Here is a 16,446-nt window from a genome sequence, read left to right on the forward strand (position 1 = left end):
TCTATGAGACTCAATGCACTGATTTAGATAGTCTCCAAAGAAGACAACAATTTGTGATCCATGGAGCAGTCAGCAAGGATTGTAAAATTATTATCCTACAGGCTTAACACTGTCCGAAAGGAAAACATGATTTAGTGAACTTAATATAGAAATTAAAAGTTATGTCATGTACTTATTGCTCTAAGACAAAACCAAACTTCCCTTGCTAATCTTATACAGCTGACTCTACAACAATCTTTATAAATTTTTCTCCAAACTCTGACCATTCAGCTTTGATTTTTTCTCGGTTTACCTTTGCAAAGTCATGCTCATGTTGCAAATGTGGTACTTCCTCCTTCTTCACGTCCATTCGAGCTTTGAGTGCCTTTTCTTCCACATAGACATCTCTCTTTCTCTTTCGAGTCGTGTTCTGTTCTTTTCAAGAAGTTATGATGTTAGCATTCATAATTCTGATTTGCTTTTCTAGATCCTCTTTTATTTCCTCCAAACATACCAACTTTTGCCTTAGCACTTTTTCTATTGCCTCCGTGTCAGGGAACTGATTCTTGTTATTTTCAAGGTCAGTTTTTAAGTTATCAGCTCTCTACAGTTATAAAGCAGTGGACTCAATTTTCATATTTGCTTCAATGTAGCTATTACTACAATGTGCAAACACAGTTGAAGTTTCAGATATCAATGCTCTCATTGTTCCTGATAAACCATCATTAGCAGACAAACTCGAGAGATAATCTAAGCTGGTTTTCATGATGCTGCAATGTTGACCATCCCAGAACACTGAAGCATCATTATTATTGATGGTGAAGTCTAGTACTATTTATCATGGAAGGCCAAACAGTTATATCTTTATTTGCCACTTTTTCAAATACTTTTTTGGCTTTCTTGATCCTTCCTGATGGTATTCAGTGGTTAAGAGAAGGGGGTTGAATCTTAGCCCCTTTTTGTTGAGTATTACTTTCTGCCCTTTGAAATAGCTATAGGAGATTTTTCTTATTTTTGTCTCGTACCTAGCCAAGAGACATTTTCATTTTGTCTCGTAACCAGATAGGAGATATTTTTCAATTTTGTCTCCTACACAATGGAACCAGAAATGGAGTAGAAGAGAGAGAGAGAGAATCACACCAAGAAGTATCCTAGTTCAGTTGCTAAGTGCAGTGCAGCCTACATCCAGTCTCCATCACAACAATGATGGAATTTCACTATAATCATCTTGATTACAAACACCAATTCTCCCTAGGAACTACCCTTCCTATCCGGGACAAGTCCAGAATCTATTCCCAATCCTGAACTTGACTTGGTCACCTACCAATCTTTCAACTGCTAAGTGCTAACCCAACTTGCAAGGGGATTCCCACAGAATCATGATACACAACACAGATGTACAAAGGACCTCTAAGACATCTATGGCTTTTTCTTTAATTTTGTATCCTCTGCATTTTTTCGCTCATTGGCTTTTTCTTACAAACCTCACACTGTTTGCCTTTTTCACCATGAGACTCAAGACAGACAAAACTAAAGAAAATACAAAATGAAACACATTGAAGGAGAAGAACTTCTGTTAGCTTTGGGTAGCTATGAGAACTCTGTGCTTTACTCTCTTTCTCCTTGTCTCAAGCCTTGGCCGTTTACCCTTATTATAGAAGGGGAAGCTTCCAAAGTTAAAACCGGTCCAACCGAGCCAACTTCTTCTTCTTCAATATCAAAACCGGTTCGGACAGAGAGAAGAGAGGAAACTGAACGCAAAAACCAACATGCAATTACCTCTCTCTCATCCCTTCTCATCAAGCTTCATCAATCTGAGCTTTCCATCTTGACTTGGTCCTCAAGAAGGATTTTTGACCCATGATGAACACTTGATCCTTGACAGCTCCATCTGCTCCACCTCTGCTTCTTCCTCCACGTAGTTACAGTAGCTACCTTCTGTGATGGATGAACAAAAAGTAGAGACAAGCTTCACCTAAGGGATCTTCTTCTATGACCAAATTGGATCGGATCTTCTACCATTTCTAGGCATGGTGATTTTGAGGCTTCTTCACCACATCTTACCATTAGTGGTAAAGATCTCAGCTATGCCATACTGTAGATCTTCCTTTTGCAAGGGTCATTATCACCTTAGCCGCTTGCTTGTGCATAGCTTCACTGCTACTGTACTTCTTCTCTGATAGCTTACTTCTTCTTCTTTCCTGTGACATGACCGAAAACTAGAGAGAGAAGAGAGAGAGGAGTGAAAAGCTTTCAATGGATTTGATGAATCAAATTAAAATGAGTAAAATCCCCACTCCCCATGCTTAATAACGTGTGAGAACAATAAAAGCCATCAAATCACTTGCACTTTCTCTTTCATGTTACCGAGGCAATTAAAACTAGTTCATAAAAATTGAATTCCATCAAAGAGGAGAGTGGATATCCGAACCCAATCAAGCACTACCCCTTTCCTTCTTTCTTTTCAATTCGGACCAAGGTTTGTTGGGCTTGCAACAAACATTAAATATGGGCTTGCACAACAATATCCTGGCCCAAACAACATAATAATTCAGCCGCACATCACATAGCAATTTTTTGCCCAAAGCTAAATATTAACATCATATTGGGCTTGTTTAATTTTCAGCCAAGCCACAAAATCTCCACAATAACAAAATTATTAATCAACTAATGTGAATTAAAATTCAATTTAATAATTTTGCTATTAATTATTTTTAACAATATTTGATCATCATCAAAATAATTTTGGAGTTTTTCAAACTCATCACTTCTACACATGGAGTACATGTGTATGAGAGATGTTTGGACTTGTAGATCAAATTCCAATCCATTTAGAGAAATATAATCTTCCATCTCTTGTGCTACGCTAATTGATCCTAAATCAGCACAAGCCGATAAAACAGTGGCAGCGATTAGTCTATCTGGCCTAAAATCTGTCCGCACAAGCCTTCTAAACAAATGCAATGCCTCTAATGGGTGATCCAAATGGGCATATCCTGCAATCATTGATGTCCATGAGAAAATGCTCTTTTTGATAATCAAATCAAATATCCTTCTAGCAGAGGCAAGGTCAATGACTTTTGCATACATAGTTATTAGCAAAATTTCAATAGACTCCTCTTTATCACATCCACATTTGAGTACAAAAATAACCTGAGAATATACAAGTCCAAGTTTGAACAATGAACAATTATCCGATTTGTTTTCATTATTACTTCAGATATCCAAAATTGATTCCTGTGATATAATTTTTTTTAACACCAAGAGTCGTATCGTATTTTTTAAAATATGAAACATAATTGACCATTTCAAAATATTAGAATGAAATACAAATTGATTTATCAAATCAATTTCAACTACCAACATGAATATTAAAATTAGTTTTCATCTTAGAAAGTGTACATACTCTTCCCGTATCCCCATTTAAATACATCTTACATTTAAATTTGTATATTTACTAATCAATTAATTTCTTTTGTGAAAGAGAGGAGGCTTTCCTTGTAAATCCATGTACCAAACATTCTTGTTTTGATATTAATATTGTGGATTACTTTTCCCGTGATGACATCAAAAGAAGCCAATTCATTGCTGTCGTCTCCAATATAAAATATTACATCACATTTGTTGCCCATTCTCATTGGACAACGAAATTCTGATGGAAAGGGTCCAAGTGTGAAAAGCTTCACCCAAGATTCCTTCACACCAACTTCACCCAAAAGGGATATTTCAATGCGATTATACTGAGCAAAAGAGGAAATCAGAGTAACAGACTCGTTGAGCACTACCAAAGTTCTGATAAGGCTATCATCATTTTCTTGCAGCCAAACAATTGATGTGGTTCGAAATGTTTCAGTGCTGAGGTTAAATGACACAAGTACTTGTTCTTCGAGTCCATTCGTAGCAAACTGGCTACCCCACCAGTGGCATACTCCATTCAAGTACGCTATAGAAGCTTTATCTACATTTTCTTTCTTAGTCATTTCAAGATCAAGTTTCTTCCAACAATTACTTTTTAGACTATAAATTTGCCAAATTGTTAGAGCAGGCTCTTCTAATTCCATTGGATCATAAATATAATATACACATTGAATCACTTTATAATCATCATTCACGTCATCATAACCAAATCCATGAACACTTACATGCCGATCATAGCCGGGCTCATCATCAGTAATACCCGGAGGAATAATTTTACGCTCGTCGGTTTTGGGATTCCAAAGTCCTATTATTACATCGGGACATGGTCGTGTATAGTGACATATAATGCCATTAACACATTCTAGAACCTCGCCGGGACCATAACTCTCAGACAGAGTTGGAAAAACTAATGTAACCATGTTTTCATATCTCTCTCCTGAAAGTAAATGCACATTATTTTCACTATCGATGTTTATACCCCTTTGGTAAAATAATCTCCATAGAAGGAGAGACGATGAGTGGGCAGTTTTAGATTTTAAATTCTCGTAGTACATGTTCTTAAAATCAGGATTCTCAAGTAAATTTAGCCAAGACTTTCGCACGCAGCTAAATCGCTTCAAGGATTTAACGGGTAATTTTACTAGAATTTCCAGTGCAAGATCATTAGGAATTTGATCGTTATGGTTTGCCATTTGCATTGAAAAAAAAAAGGATGAAAACAAATAGAGATTAAGGTCTTGTGCTTGTGCTGTACCTTTTAAAATGTAACGAACAATAAATTAGATTCCAACATAAAGTTTTGAAAAATTTTAATGGTATTACGTTTTTCTAGCTCTATTTGTTTTTTTCCTAATCAAGATCTCTAATATATAAGACTAAACATCAAACCAATCAAATTGATTGATTGGGAATATATATAGCAAATCTAAATAGAAGAAGAAAAAAAAAAGGAAGCCGATATAAATTGTAAATTGTAAGTACTTGAATTGCATTTGCAATCAGAAACATAAATGTATAATTATTATTTATTAGGCGTAGTTTATTCCTTTTTTTTTTTTGGTTTGCACTAGGGTATCCATCAAGTCGAAAGCCTAATGACTAATCCCTCGGGTACTGCAGAGGCAAAGTGGGCGACCCTCCCAAGCAAGCAAGCTCCATTCCCATCTTCCAGTGAGTATCGAACCCGGGAGAGATGGTTAAGAGACACAGATCCTCATCCATTTATACCAACTCAAGTTGGTTGGGCGTAGTTTATTCTTAACCAATACAAGATTCTACTGGTTTAAAAAGAAATAAGCATTTTAGACTAAAAATAACTACTTATCATTATTTGTTCTACTTTGTTGAAAAAAAAAATAAAAAAAATTTTGAAAGTGAAATTAAAACATATAATTTGAAAAAATAACAAATCAAATCAAGTAAAAATAAAAGAGATGTATTTTCTATTTATTTAATTGAAAGAATCATAGTCCTGTGAATAATGAAACCAAGGTTGGCACATGCCTTTAGGAGCAAAGGGTAAGTGAAGGTGTTCCCATGCGCACCAGTGTGTGAAACCATGGAAGTGTATATGTTTAAGGTTTCAGTAAAGAACCCAGTATTAGTAGAATCTCGAATCAAGTTTCACAGGTAAAGGGGGCTTTCTGAAACTGCTAAGTGATGCAGAACGCACTGCCATTTGAATAGTGGACAATTATCTGATTTGTTTTTATTACTATCTTAGATATCTGAAATTGATTGTGTGATATAATGGAGGGTTTACACCATAAAATAATTAAAATTGATTGTGTGTGATATAATTGAGGGTTTACATGCATGTCCTAAAATAAATTTATATAAATCGAATCAACTGAATTCAATTTATACTCTTTCAATGTAAATCAACTAAAATAAATTTATAATTTACTATATATATGTTATATCAATCTTGATTCGATTTACTTGTATATGTAATAAATTGAATCTAGTTTATTGGATTTAATACTACTATATAGTAATATAGTATTAACATTTTTGTCAATAAAAAAATACTCTCATTTCAATTCAAATAAAATATAAAAAAAATCACAATGAATAAGAATAGAAATTTAACTTTTGCATTTTACTATTTTAGCTCAAATTCTAAAAAAAAAATACTGTTTTTTTATTTAAATTTATAAATGAAAACAGAACTTACAAATTTAAGGGTACAATTTGGCTCAATTAAAAATTAGAGAGCTATATTGAATTGGAAGTCAAATTTAATCTTGAGTATTAACTCGAAGTTGTGGCTTTGATTTTTCAGAGCATAAGGTTATCAAAACAATAAATTTTATACTTAATTTCACAAATTAAATGATAATTTAATTGATATAGTATTTTAATTATTTCTCAACTTACATATTATATAAATATAATTGGTCATTATATCTTGTATAACTATCTGTTACTTCTGACCCTGAAAAAATCATAGTTTTAACTCCTATACCATTTTAAAAAGTTATATTTTATATTAATTTTTTCAACATCAATAATCCCAGTAATAATTTTTTAGATGTTAACGAGTCAAATGATAATTTTTAATAAACTTTTAAAAATCATTTAATGTTCCGTTTTACATCCATCAGTTTATAAAAATATAAATTTTTTAAAATTTGAACTAAAACACAAAAGTTGGATTTCTATTCTTATTCGTTTTGATTTTTCTTTATATTTTACTATGATTATCTTGCTTATTTTACTAGTTGCAAATTGTTCTATTGTACTTATCACTTGTAGGTTGGACAGTGAAATGAAATGTCCAATAAGACAGAAATTGCAGAGCTGAAATTATTTTTTGAAGTGGAAACAGGATGTACTCTTTTTCTTTATATTTTCAAAACTGAGATGCAAAAGAATGGTTTAGTACTAGTTCAGCTTATTTGAAATAGTTTGCTTTTCGGTTTTTAAAGTTGTGAAATTATTATCCTACAGGCTTAGCACTATCTGAATGGAAAACATATGATATAGTGAACTTAATAGAAATTAAAATTTTTGTCATGTACTTGTTACTTAAGGACAAAACCAAACTCCTCTTGCTTCAATATAGCTACTACTACAATGTGCAAACACAGTTGAAGCTTCAGATATCAATGCTCTCATTGCACCTGATAAACCATCATTAGCAGACAAACTGGAGAGATCATCTAATCTGGTTTCTGCAATGTTGAGCATCCAAGAACACTGAAGCATCATTATTATTGGTGATGAAGTCTAGTGCTATTTTCAGTGCTTCCATGGTCTCTTCATTTGGAGAAAATTAAATAACATTGGTCTCAGCATCAAGAGAAGCATAGAATCCTTCCATTTCTAGATCATCAGCATCATCATCTGTCGTCGTTGGCAACACAGTGCAACATGTTTTGTGATGAAATTCTTCTCTAATAGCCATTCCACTTAATGAAGAGGGAAATAATGGAGCTTGAAGGTTTTGTGTCTCCAGCCAAAAATGGGGATTGAGAATATTCTGCCAGTATATTAGCAGGGTGATCCAGCACTGCTTGGCTAATACACAATATACAAGACGAAAAAGGTAAAGCGAAGTCAAATAGTTTATTTTAAAAAATTAAATGCATTTAAATAGAATATTTTACTTATTAAGAAATACTTGTTTGATGAATGACATTATCAAGCAAAGTAATAGGAGCTTGTCAACTGTTACCAACTTTTGCCAAGTGAAGTGCAAACCAACTTTTGCCAAGTGAAGAACAGAAATTATGTATAAGTCAAACGAAAGAAACCTGTCGCTTCATCTTTAATGTTGTAGTTTATGGATGTTAATTGCATTAAATTTGATCTCAGGTGAGAGTTTAAAGGTTCTTGCCAACATTGGCGCAGGGATAATTCCTTGCTATACATCCATAAATTATCGTTACTTTCTGCAGGGATTCAAGCTTTATGAAATGCCCAAATATATAAATTACATGCAAGACAAAGTTTAAGAAGAATAATTAAGAGTCAATTAACTCTTCACTTTCTCTTTTTACAAATCTCTTTATTAGAAGTTGTGAATTCTACCCAATTCCCTCTAAAATATCTGTAAGTTACCTTCATAACGTGTCAAATTTTAATATATGGCATTTAAAGTTAATAATAATTACAAAAATCAAATTATTTTAATAGTCTGATAATATTTTATTGGTATATATATTTATAATTAAACTAAAACTATATTCATCACTACATATGTTAAATTTAAAATCTTTTAATTTTTTATGTATCACTCTCGTTTTCTTAAATTAAGTGTATCTTTTTAATTGTATATAATTATTAAATTTTATTGAGAAGGAGACAGTAAAAACTATATTATATACTAGCGGCTCAATAGGCACTATCATGTCTGTTCAGCCGCTTTTCTATTGTTTTTTAAAAAATTAATTTTATTTTTGCTAATATATTATTTACTTTTTAAATTTATTAGATAAATATTTTTTTATTATTTTAATATTAGCATGACCTTATTTATATCATATTTTGTTAAAATTAAAACTATGATAAAAAATTTTAAAATGTTAAATTATAAAAACACACAATAAAGAGCTATATATATATATAGTTCAAAAAATAATGATAATAATATTATCCTGATTCAAAAAATTATATATAAACCAAAATACATTTTAGTTATTTACAAAAGATAATTTTTACTTAAATTTTATAGATATTTATATTTGTCTTCATATTTTTTAAATGGTAGGCTAAAATATGAATCTGAATTTGAAGAGGTCTTCATTTTCTTATAAATAATAAAAAAACAGAAAAAATGAGAATGTTTATTTTTTTATTTTTAAATGTCAAACTATAAGAATAATTAATAAACAAAATAGGAGAATATAAAAATTGTGTACCTGAAAAAAATCTTCGTAATTCATCATACATATCCTTATTAATAACTTTTTGAATCTTGAAAAACTGTCAGATTTATTGACTATAAAAATAACTATATAAACGCTTCAAGATTATTCAATTAAATTGATTCCTTAATATAGTAGGGACAAATTCAATTAATTCAATTAATTATAGATTTGATAAAATAATTTAAAAATAAAAAATATATTAAAAATAAATATAGAAATTTTATAAGTTATTTAACTTTTAAGACGTTAAAAAATTATAAATTTAAATTAAATAAGATATTAAAAAATTTATTATGTTGCTATTATGTGTAATAAAGTCAAGATAAATATTTATAAAGTAATTATTTATAAATATTATAAAGTTTAATTTATTTATTTATTTTAATAACAGTATTTAATTTGAAGTAAATATAAAAATTTATATTCAAATTATTTTTTATTTTTATTTATAATTTTAATAGATAAAAAAATATTTTTTTTTAATTTTATATTCATAATTCTAATAGAAAAAAATATTTTGTTTTATAAATTTTATATTCAATTTATTAAATTATCTTTAATTTTATTACTTTTTTAAATTATTAATGTATACTTTTATTATATCTTCTTATTGTATCATACTATTATTTTCTCTTACTATTATTTCTATCGCATACAGTGGTGGAGCTTAGTTCAGACAAGGGGTGGCCATGGCCCCCCCAAACTTTTTATAAAAAACTTAGTAGTACTTTTTCAAAAGATAAAAAATAGTTCACTTTACTTAAATACTTTACTATGATTTAAAGTATCTAATAAGTTCAATAAACAATACTCTCTCTATCTTTAGGTTCAAATATAAAAAATTAGATATTTTTTATTTATTTAATTTAATATTATTTTATATTTTACTATTTATTTAATTTAATTTTTTATATGATAAAAAATAATAGAATATTCAATAAGTATTAATATTATTGTATTTGTATAAATTGATTAAAAAAATTCAATAAATATTATAAATTTTAATATTTGTCCTTCTAACTTCTTCTTTATATATTTTACAGGATATATATTCAAATTTTTATATAAAATAATAATGAAAAATCAAAGAATTGATACATTTTTTAAGAGGAAGGCTAATATTTAAGAAGGAGAACATATAACTTTTACAATATCAACACATGTAGATAGTTCTTCTACTTTAATGAATCACGAAGAAAGTGAGATATAACCTTCAAAAGTTCAAAAAGTTATATCTGATGACTTTAACTTTAACTTTTTGGAACGAGATCTTGAAAAATGGCTTTAAATTTGGCAGTATCACCCAAATCAAAGAGATGAGATTAGACGAGCTTATCTTAAATGAGGTCCATATAAAAAAATATTTTGACAATTATTTTCTATTTGGCCCCCCAAAATTTTGTTTCAAGTTCCGCCACTGATCGCATACTATTATTGCCTTATTCTCCTTTCTCATTTTCTTCTTCTCCTCGCACATTCTCTTCATCCGATCGTAATTAATTATCACCAAGTACTATTATCGCAACTTTTAATCTTGTCTATCACTTTGATCTATAATCATTTATTATGTAAACTTTTATGAGTCGTTGAAGTGTTATTAAAAGAATTAATTTTTGTGTCTTTTGAATATCTAAATGTATAAAAATAATAATTTTTGGAAAAGTCTAGGGGGCCAGCAATTTTATCAAATTCTAGCCAGCATGTAACCATCAAAGAAGAGTGAGCCATTGGATGAAATCTCACATTAATCTCACACCATTAAAAGCCTCATTGATGGCTATTTGATGGCTATAAATCCCAAATGTTGCTGGTCCCCTAGCATTTCTCATAATTTTTTCTTGACGTGGGTTTTAAGTTGTGTACGACATAAAACATTCAAAATTTTTAACTAATAATTATAAAGTTAAGTTGCAATTTAATATAGGCCCTTAGAATAAAAGACTGTCATTACTTTTTACATTTGACTATTATTATATAAGTTGTACGTTTGTTTTATTGTGTAAATTAATTAAACTATATTTTATTATTTTATTTTGCATGTTTTGAAATAATGCATGTAAGATCCCTAATTTTAAAAATTAAATAATTAGTTATTTATAAGTTATTATATTATATTAAGATCTTGTTTTTTTTTAAGAAAATTATTTTTGTTAACAAAAATAATTAAATAAAATTTTATTATTATTAAAATTTAATTTGATTATGACTTATTCTATTAGTTTGAATTATTTATTAAAAATTATTTTAGTAGACAAAATTTAAATTGATTATTATTATTATTATTACTAGCGGCTCAACAGGCACGATCAGCCGCTTTTCTATTATTTTTTAAGAAATTATTTTTATTTTTTGTTAATATATTATTTATTTTTAAATTTTATTAAATAAGTATTTTTTATTATTTTAATATTAACGTGGCTTTATTTATATTATATTTTGTTAAAATTAAAATTATTATAAAAAATCTTTAAAATGTTAAATTATAAAAGCACACAATAAAAAAAAAAATATATATATATATATATATTAATATATTATCAGAAAAAACATAGTTCAACAAATAATGATAATAATATTATCCTGATTCAAAAAGATTATATATAAACTAAAATATATATTAGTTATTTACAAAAGATTATTTTTATTTAAATTTCATAGATATTTATATTTGTCTTCATATTTTTTAAGTGATAGGCCAAAATATGGATCTAAATCTAAAGAGGCCTTCATTTTTTTATAAATAATATAAAAAATCAGAAGAAATAAAAATGCTTATTTTTTTCATTTTTAAATATCAAACTATAAGAATAATTAATAAACAAAATAGAAGAATATAAAAATTATGTACCTGAGAAAAATTTTCGTAATTCATCATATATCTTCTTATCAATAACTTTGAGTCTTGAAAAACTGTTAGATTTATTGACCATAAAAATAACTATTTAAATGCTTCAAGATTATTCAATTAAATTGATTCCTTATTATAGTGATGAATTCAATTAATTATAGATTTGATAAAATAATTTAAAAATTAAAAATAAAAAATATTTAAAAATAAATATAAAAATTTTATAAATTATTTAACTTTTATGACGTTAAAATTTAAAAATTTAAATTAAATAAGATATTAAAAAAATTATTATGTTGTTATTATGTGTAATAAAATCAAGATAAATATTTATAAAGTAATTATTTATAAATATTATAAAATTTATTTATTTATTTTTTTAACAATGTTTAATTTGAAGCAAAGATAAAAATTTATATTCAAAGTATTTTTTGAATTTTATATTCATAATTTTAATAAATAAAAAAATTTTATTTTTAAATTTTATTTTTAATTTATTAAATTATCTTTAATTTTATTACTTTTTAAATTATTAATTTATATTTTTATTATATCTTCTTATTATATCACACACTATTATTTTCTCTTACTATTATTTTCTATCACACACTATTATTGCCTTGTTCTCCTTCTCATTTTCTTCTTCTCCTCCCACCTTCTCTTCACCCGATCGTAATTAATGGTCATCAAGTACCATTATTGCAACTTTTAATCTTGTCTATCACTTTGATCTATAATCATTTATTGTGTTAACTTTTATGAGTCATTGAAGTGTTGTTAAAAGAATTGATTTTTGTGTCTTTTGAATATCTAGATGTATAAAAATAATAGTTTTTTCTTGATGTGCATTTTAAGTTGTCTTATTATTCTATTAAAAAAGATGTACGACATAAAACATTCAAAATTTTTGCTCAAATTATCAAAATTTGATGTCAATAATCCATAAAATAATATCAAAATATATTTTTTTAACTAATTTAATAAAAATAGTACATTATTGTAAATTTTTAACTAATAATTATAAATTTAAGTTGCAATTTAATATAGGCCCTTAGAATAAAAGACTGTTATTGTTTCTTATATTTGACTACTTTTATATAAGTTGTACGTTTATTTTATTGGGTAAATTAATTAAATTATATTTTATTATTTTATTTTGCATGTTTTGAAATAATGCGATCCTACTATAAGAATGACATTAATTTTCATAATCTAATATGAACCTTCTTATTATTTTTTTTGTCACTTAAATATTATCTATAAAAAAATAATTGCTTAAAGTGAAACACTGTAAAAAGAGAGACATTTTTTTAAATTTAGAGTTTTAATTTATTTTTTAATCATCACTTGATATAATTCAAATTTAATATGTTAAAAAATTCTCTCTGTCTCTCACTCACTCATATTCTTAACTTCTTCTATAATCAATTTTTTAAATTATCTAATGCATAAAATGTTACATCTTTACATTTATCTTGAAAGTTAAAAGTTAAAAGTAAATGATATTAGTATTTTTAACAAAACTAAAATAAAAAGATAGAAGGTTCTTGATATGTTCTTTTGTACCAGAATATTACACTTTATTATATTATTATTTTATCTTTGTACCACAGAACAAAAAGTAAAATTTTATATCTTCTTATTTTTATTTATTTTACTTTATTTTTATTACATTTTATTATATTATTATATCATCTTTGTACCACATAACAAAAAGTACAATTCTATATCTTCTTGTTACTTATTTTACTGTGTTTTGGCTATCTAAATTAGGCTGTATAATATCGTAAAAGTTGAAACGTTAAAAAATATATAATAGAAAATTTAGATGTTTATTGTGTTATCAGGTTATTTAAAAAAATTAATTAATAAATATTTTTATCCTACCACATCTTCAATGTTATATGTTATCTAATATTCAGTAAAAAAATAATATTAATCAACATAGAATTGATTAAAAATTCAAAAAAGGATTAGCAAAATATCCATGAGAATTTTTTTATTTTATCATTGATAGGTACAGATTTTTTTGCGTCTTTTATATGCCAATCAAATAATTAATAACATATGTCAAATGAATAATATTAAATTAATAAATTTTTTTACAATATAAGTTATTTATTTTAATTTAATTATAAACGAATTTGCATGTACTTGAATATCAGTACTCTACATCATTAATTGTTTAGGAAATAAATATATCAATATTTTAACAAATCATTGGTAGGTGCAATTTTTTTTTTTTGCGTCTTTTCTATGTTAATCAAATAAGAATTTAATTTTCATGTTCTATTAGTGTAAAATAGTTTCACGTGCATCTTATTACGCAACACTATCAAAATTAAACTCATCAAATAATCAAGGTTATATACCAAACAATATTGTAGAATACAAAATCATTAAATTTTTTGTTATATAATTTATTTAATTTAATTTAAGAATAATTATTTATATACTCAAATTTTAATTACAATACTTTACATAATCGATAATTTAAAAAAAATCAAAAAATAATATCATTCAATACAAAATTTTAAAAAATGAGATTTAACTAAAAAGTAATAATTTGTAATTGTAGTGAATGGAGGCCATACAATCACGATGTTGAAAGAAGGAGAAGGATGGCAATAGTAAAAATACAAAAAAGTAGAGAAAAAGCACTACGAATCCAATAATGAGATAAAAAAAATTAATAACAGAAGAATGAGATCAAACTCTTGGTATAAAGTACTCACATAAAGAATGTACCCAAAACAAAATGATAAGATCTATACAAAAATTATTTATCACTGCTAATTATTCTTTTCCTCCTTTCATACATGGCATCAAAAATCAACATTTAGCATCGTGGTTATTTAGTTTAGAAAACCACAAAAACTCATCCAAATAATTGTTATATACAGAGAAGCACATTCAGAATGGAGAACATAATTAAGAAAAATTAAAAAGGATAAATTATTGAAATGAAGAATTGAAGAAGAGGTTACGCGTTTTTACGGTTATTAGTGAAAACACAGAATGAAAATGAGATAGAAGAATATGTGTTATTGTTAACCGTGGAAGTTTTTTATTTAAAGTAATTAGGCATGCATGTACGGAGAACTTCTATAATTAAGGGCAATATTGGAATGTAAAGTTGGACACCAAAAACTCAATATTGGCATTATATATTGTTATAGATTTTAATTTAATTATGAACAAATTTGCATGTACTTGAATATCAGTACTCTACATCATTAATTGTTTAGGAAATCACGGGCCACCAAGCATGACCTTCTCAGTTCTCACGATCTTCACATGTATCGAATTTTACCATGAAGTACCCAAACCCCACATCAAGCAGATCAAAGCCATATTTGATGCGCCAAACCATCCGAAGCTTATGTGAAAGAGCTGTGTAACTATAATTTTTATCAAGAACCTTGATCACTAAAGCTTCTCGGCTCTGCCAAACAAAGCTTGGCTTCTTCAGTGAAGTTTACACATGGAGGTTGGGAATCGCCCTGCTTGCCCACCACCGTAGCTATACTATCCCCAGATAGAGATCCTGCAAGTGCAAACGCCTTCGATTTCTCTGGACCAATGACTTTATCTCTAAAGGAGATCTTTATAGGATTTGAAAAACTCTCTCGTGAAAAACCCTCCTTGGCACCAGATGCACCCCCACCCACACTCTCCCCCTTATCTCTTCCGACGGCATAGCCGCCATCCTCATTGTGTTTCGCCCTCAAACACTCGTTCCCGCTCTCTCTTTCTCTCATTCTCTCTGAGTACGGAGGTACGTACTCTTTCTCTGCTAGGGTTTTTAGAAATATTAGTTTACAAATATAGATTTTGTAGAACCGTGGGATATAGATTTTTGACCATGTGAGCAATCCTTCGGGTCTACGCTTGTATGGGTTCAGATTTCGGGGCTCCCAATCTGGTGCTATCAGGAACAGGCCATGATGCGTATTGCTTCTGCAATAGGAGTTCCCATCAAAGTGGACTTAGCCACTAAGTTGGCTGAGAGAGGACGATATGCCAGAGTATGTGTTCAAATAAATTTAGGACTGCCAGTGATCAAGCATATCATTGTGGAAGGCGTAACTCATGTAGTGGAGTATGAAAGTTTAAATTTAATTTGTAACTCTTGTGCACATTATGGTCACGATGTGGCACAGTGCTTGGGTAGAGACTCTAGGGAAGGAAAGAGTGCTGATTCCGATGTCACCAAGCCACGGGACGGTACAAAAGTAGTGCCACATCCTGAGACCAAAATTCACAATTCAAATGAAGTAGAACCTAATGTGGTAGGTGGCGTTACTGGCGAGAATCCTGCATCGAATTTGCAAGAGGATTTGGAGGCTAATAATTTGGAAGGAAATAATGTTGAGGAGGCTTGCATGCATGATGAACCAGGCTGGGAGCAAGTTGTGAGGAAAGGTAAAACCAAGTTGGGTCAGAAGCAATCTAACAAGGTCCAAAGAGGCATTCAATCCAGAACCGATTTGGGTAGAGTAATCAGGCCCACCATTCACTTCTCTCACACGAATGGATCCAGCTCCTATCGCGCTAGGGTCGGGTCACGAGTCAAGGTCGGACACAGCGCTTCCCGTGTTGGTGAGACGTTGATCTCCTCAACCCGACACACCCCAGTGCCTTGCGGGTCCTCTCTCCGGAAACGACCAAGGCCAGGGTCCCTACAGAGCTCGCCAGTTGAGAAGAATGGAGGCACGGTGGTGGAAGCATCATCATGCCTTCCTGCAACTGTGAAGGAGGGTATTACCGTGGCGGTTCCATTGGAGAAGGAAGGCGCATTGCCGGCTGTTACTGCGTTGGTAGGCG

General features: G+C 28.9%; 1 protein-coding gene and 1 pseudogene across 1 annotated transcript; both read right to left on the minus strand.

The window, feature by feature from the left end:
• Positions 1 to 211: 211 nt before the first annotated feature.
• LOC148566337 (uncharacterized) lies at positions 212 to 745 on the minus strand (annotated as a pseudogene).
• A 2,695-nt stretch (positions 746 to 3,440) lies between these two features.
• Positions 3,441 to 4,589, minus strand: LOC148566338 (F-box/kelch-repeat protein At3g06240-like). The gene has a single exon (XM_088489103.1). The coding sequence runs from the start codon at positions 4,587 to 4,589 to the stop codon at positions 3,441 to 3,443; it is 1,149 nt and encodes a 382-aa protein (XP_088345229.1).
• Positions 4,590 to 16,446: the final 11,857 nt, after the last annotated feature.

The sequence above is a fragment of the Arachis ipaensis genome, chromosome B5 (genome assembly GCF_059453495.1).
Source record: "Arachis ipaensis isolate K30076 ecotype BB chromosome B5, ASM5945349v1, whole genome shotgun sequence".
NCBI lineage: Eukaryota > Viridiplantae > Streptophyta > Magnoliopsida > Fabales > Fabaceae > Arachis > Arachis ipaensis.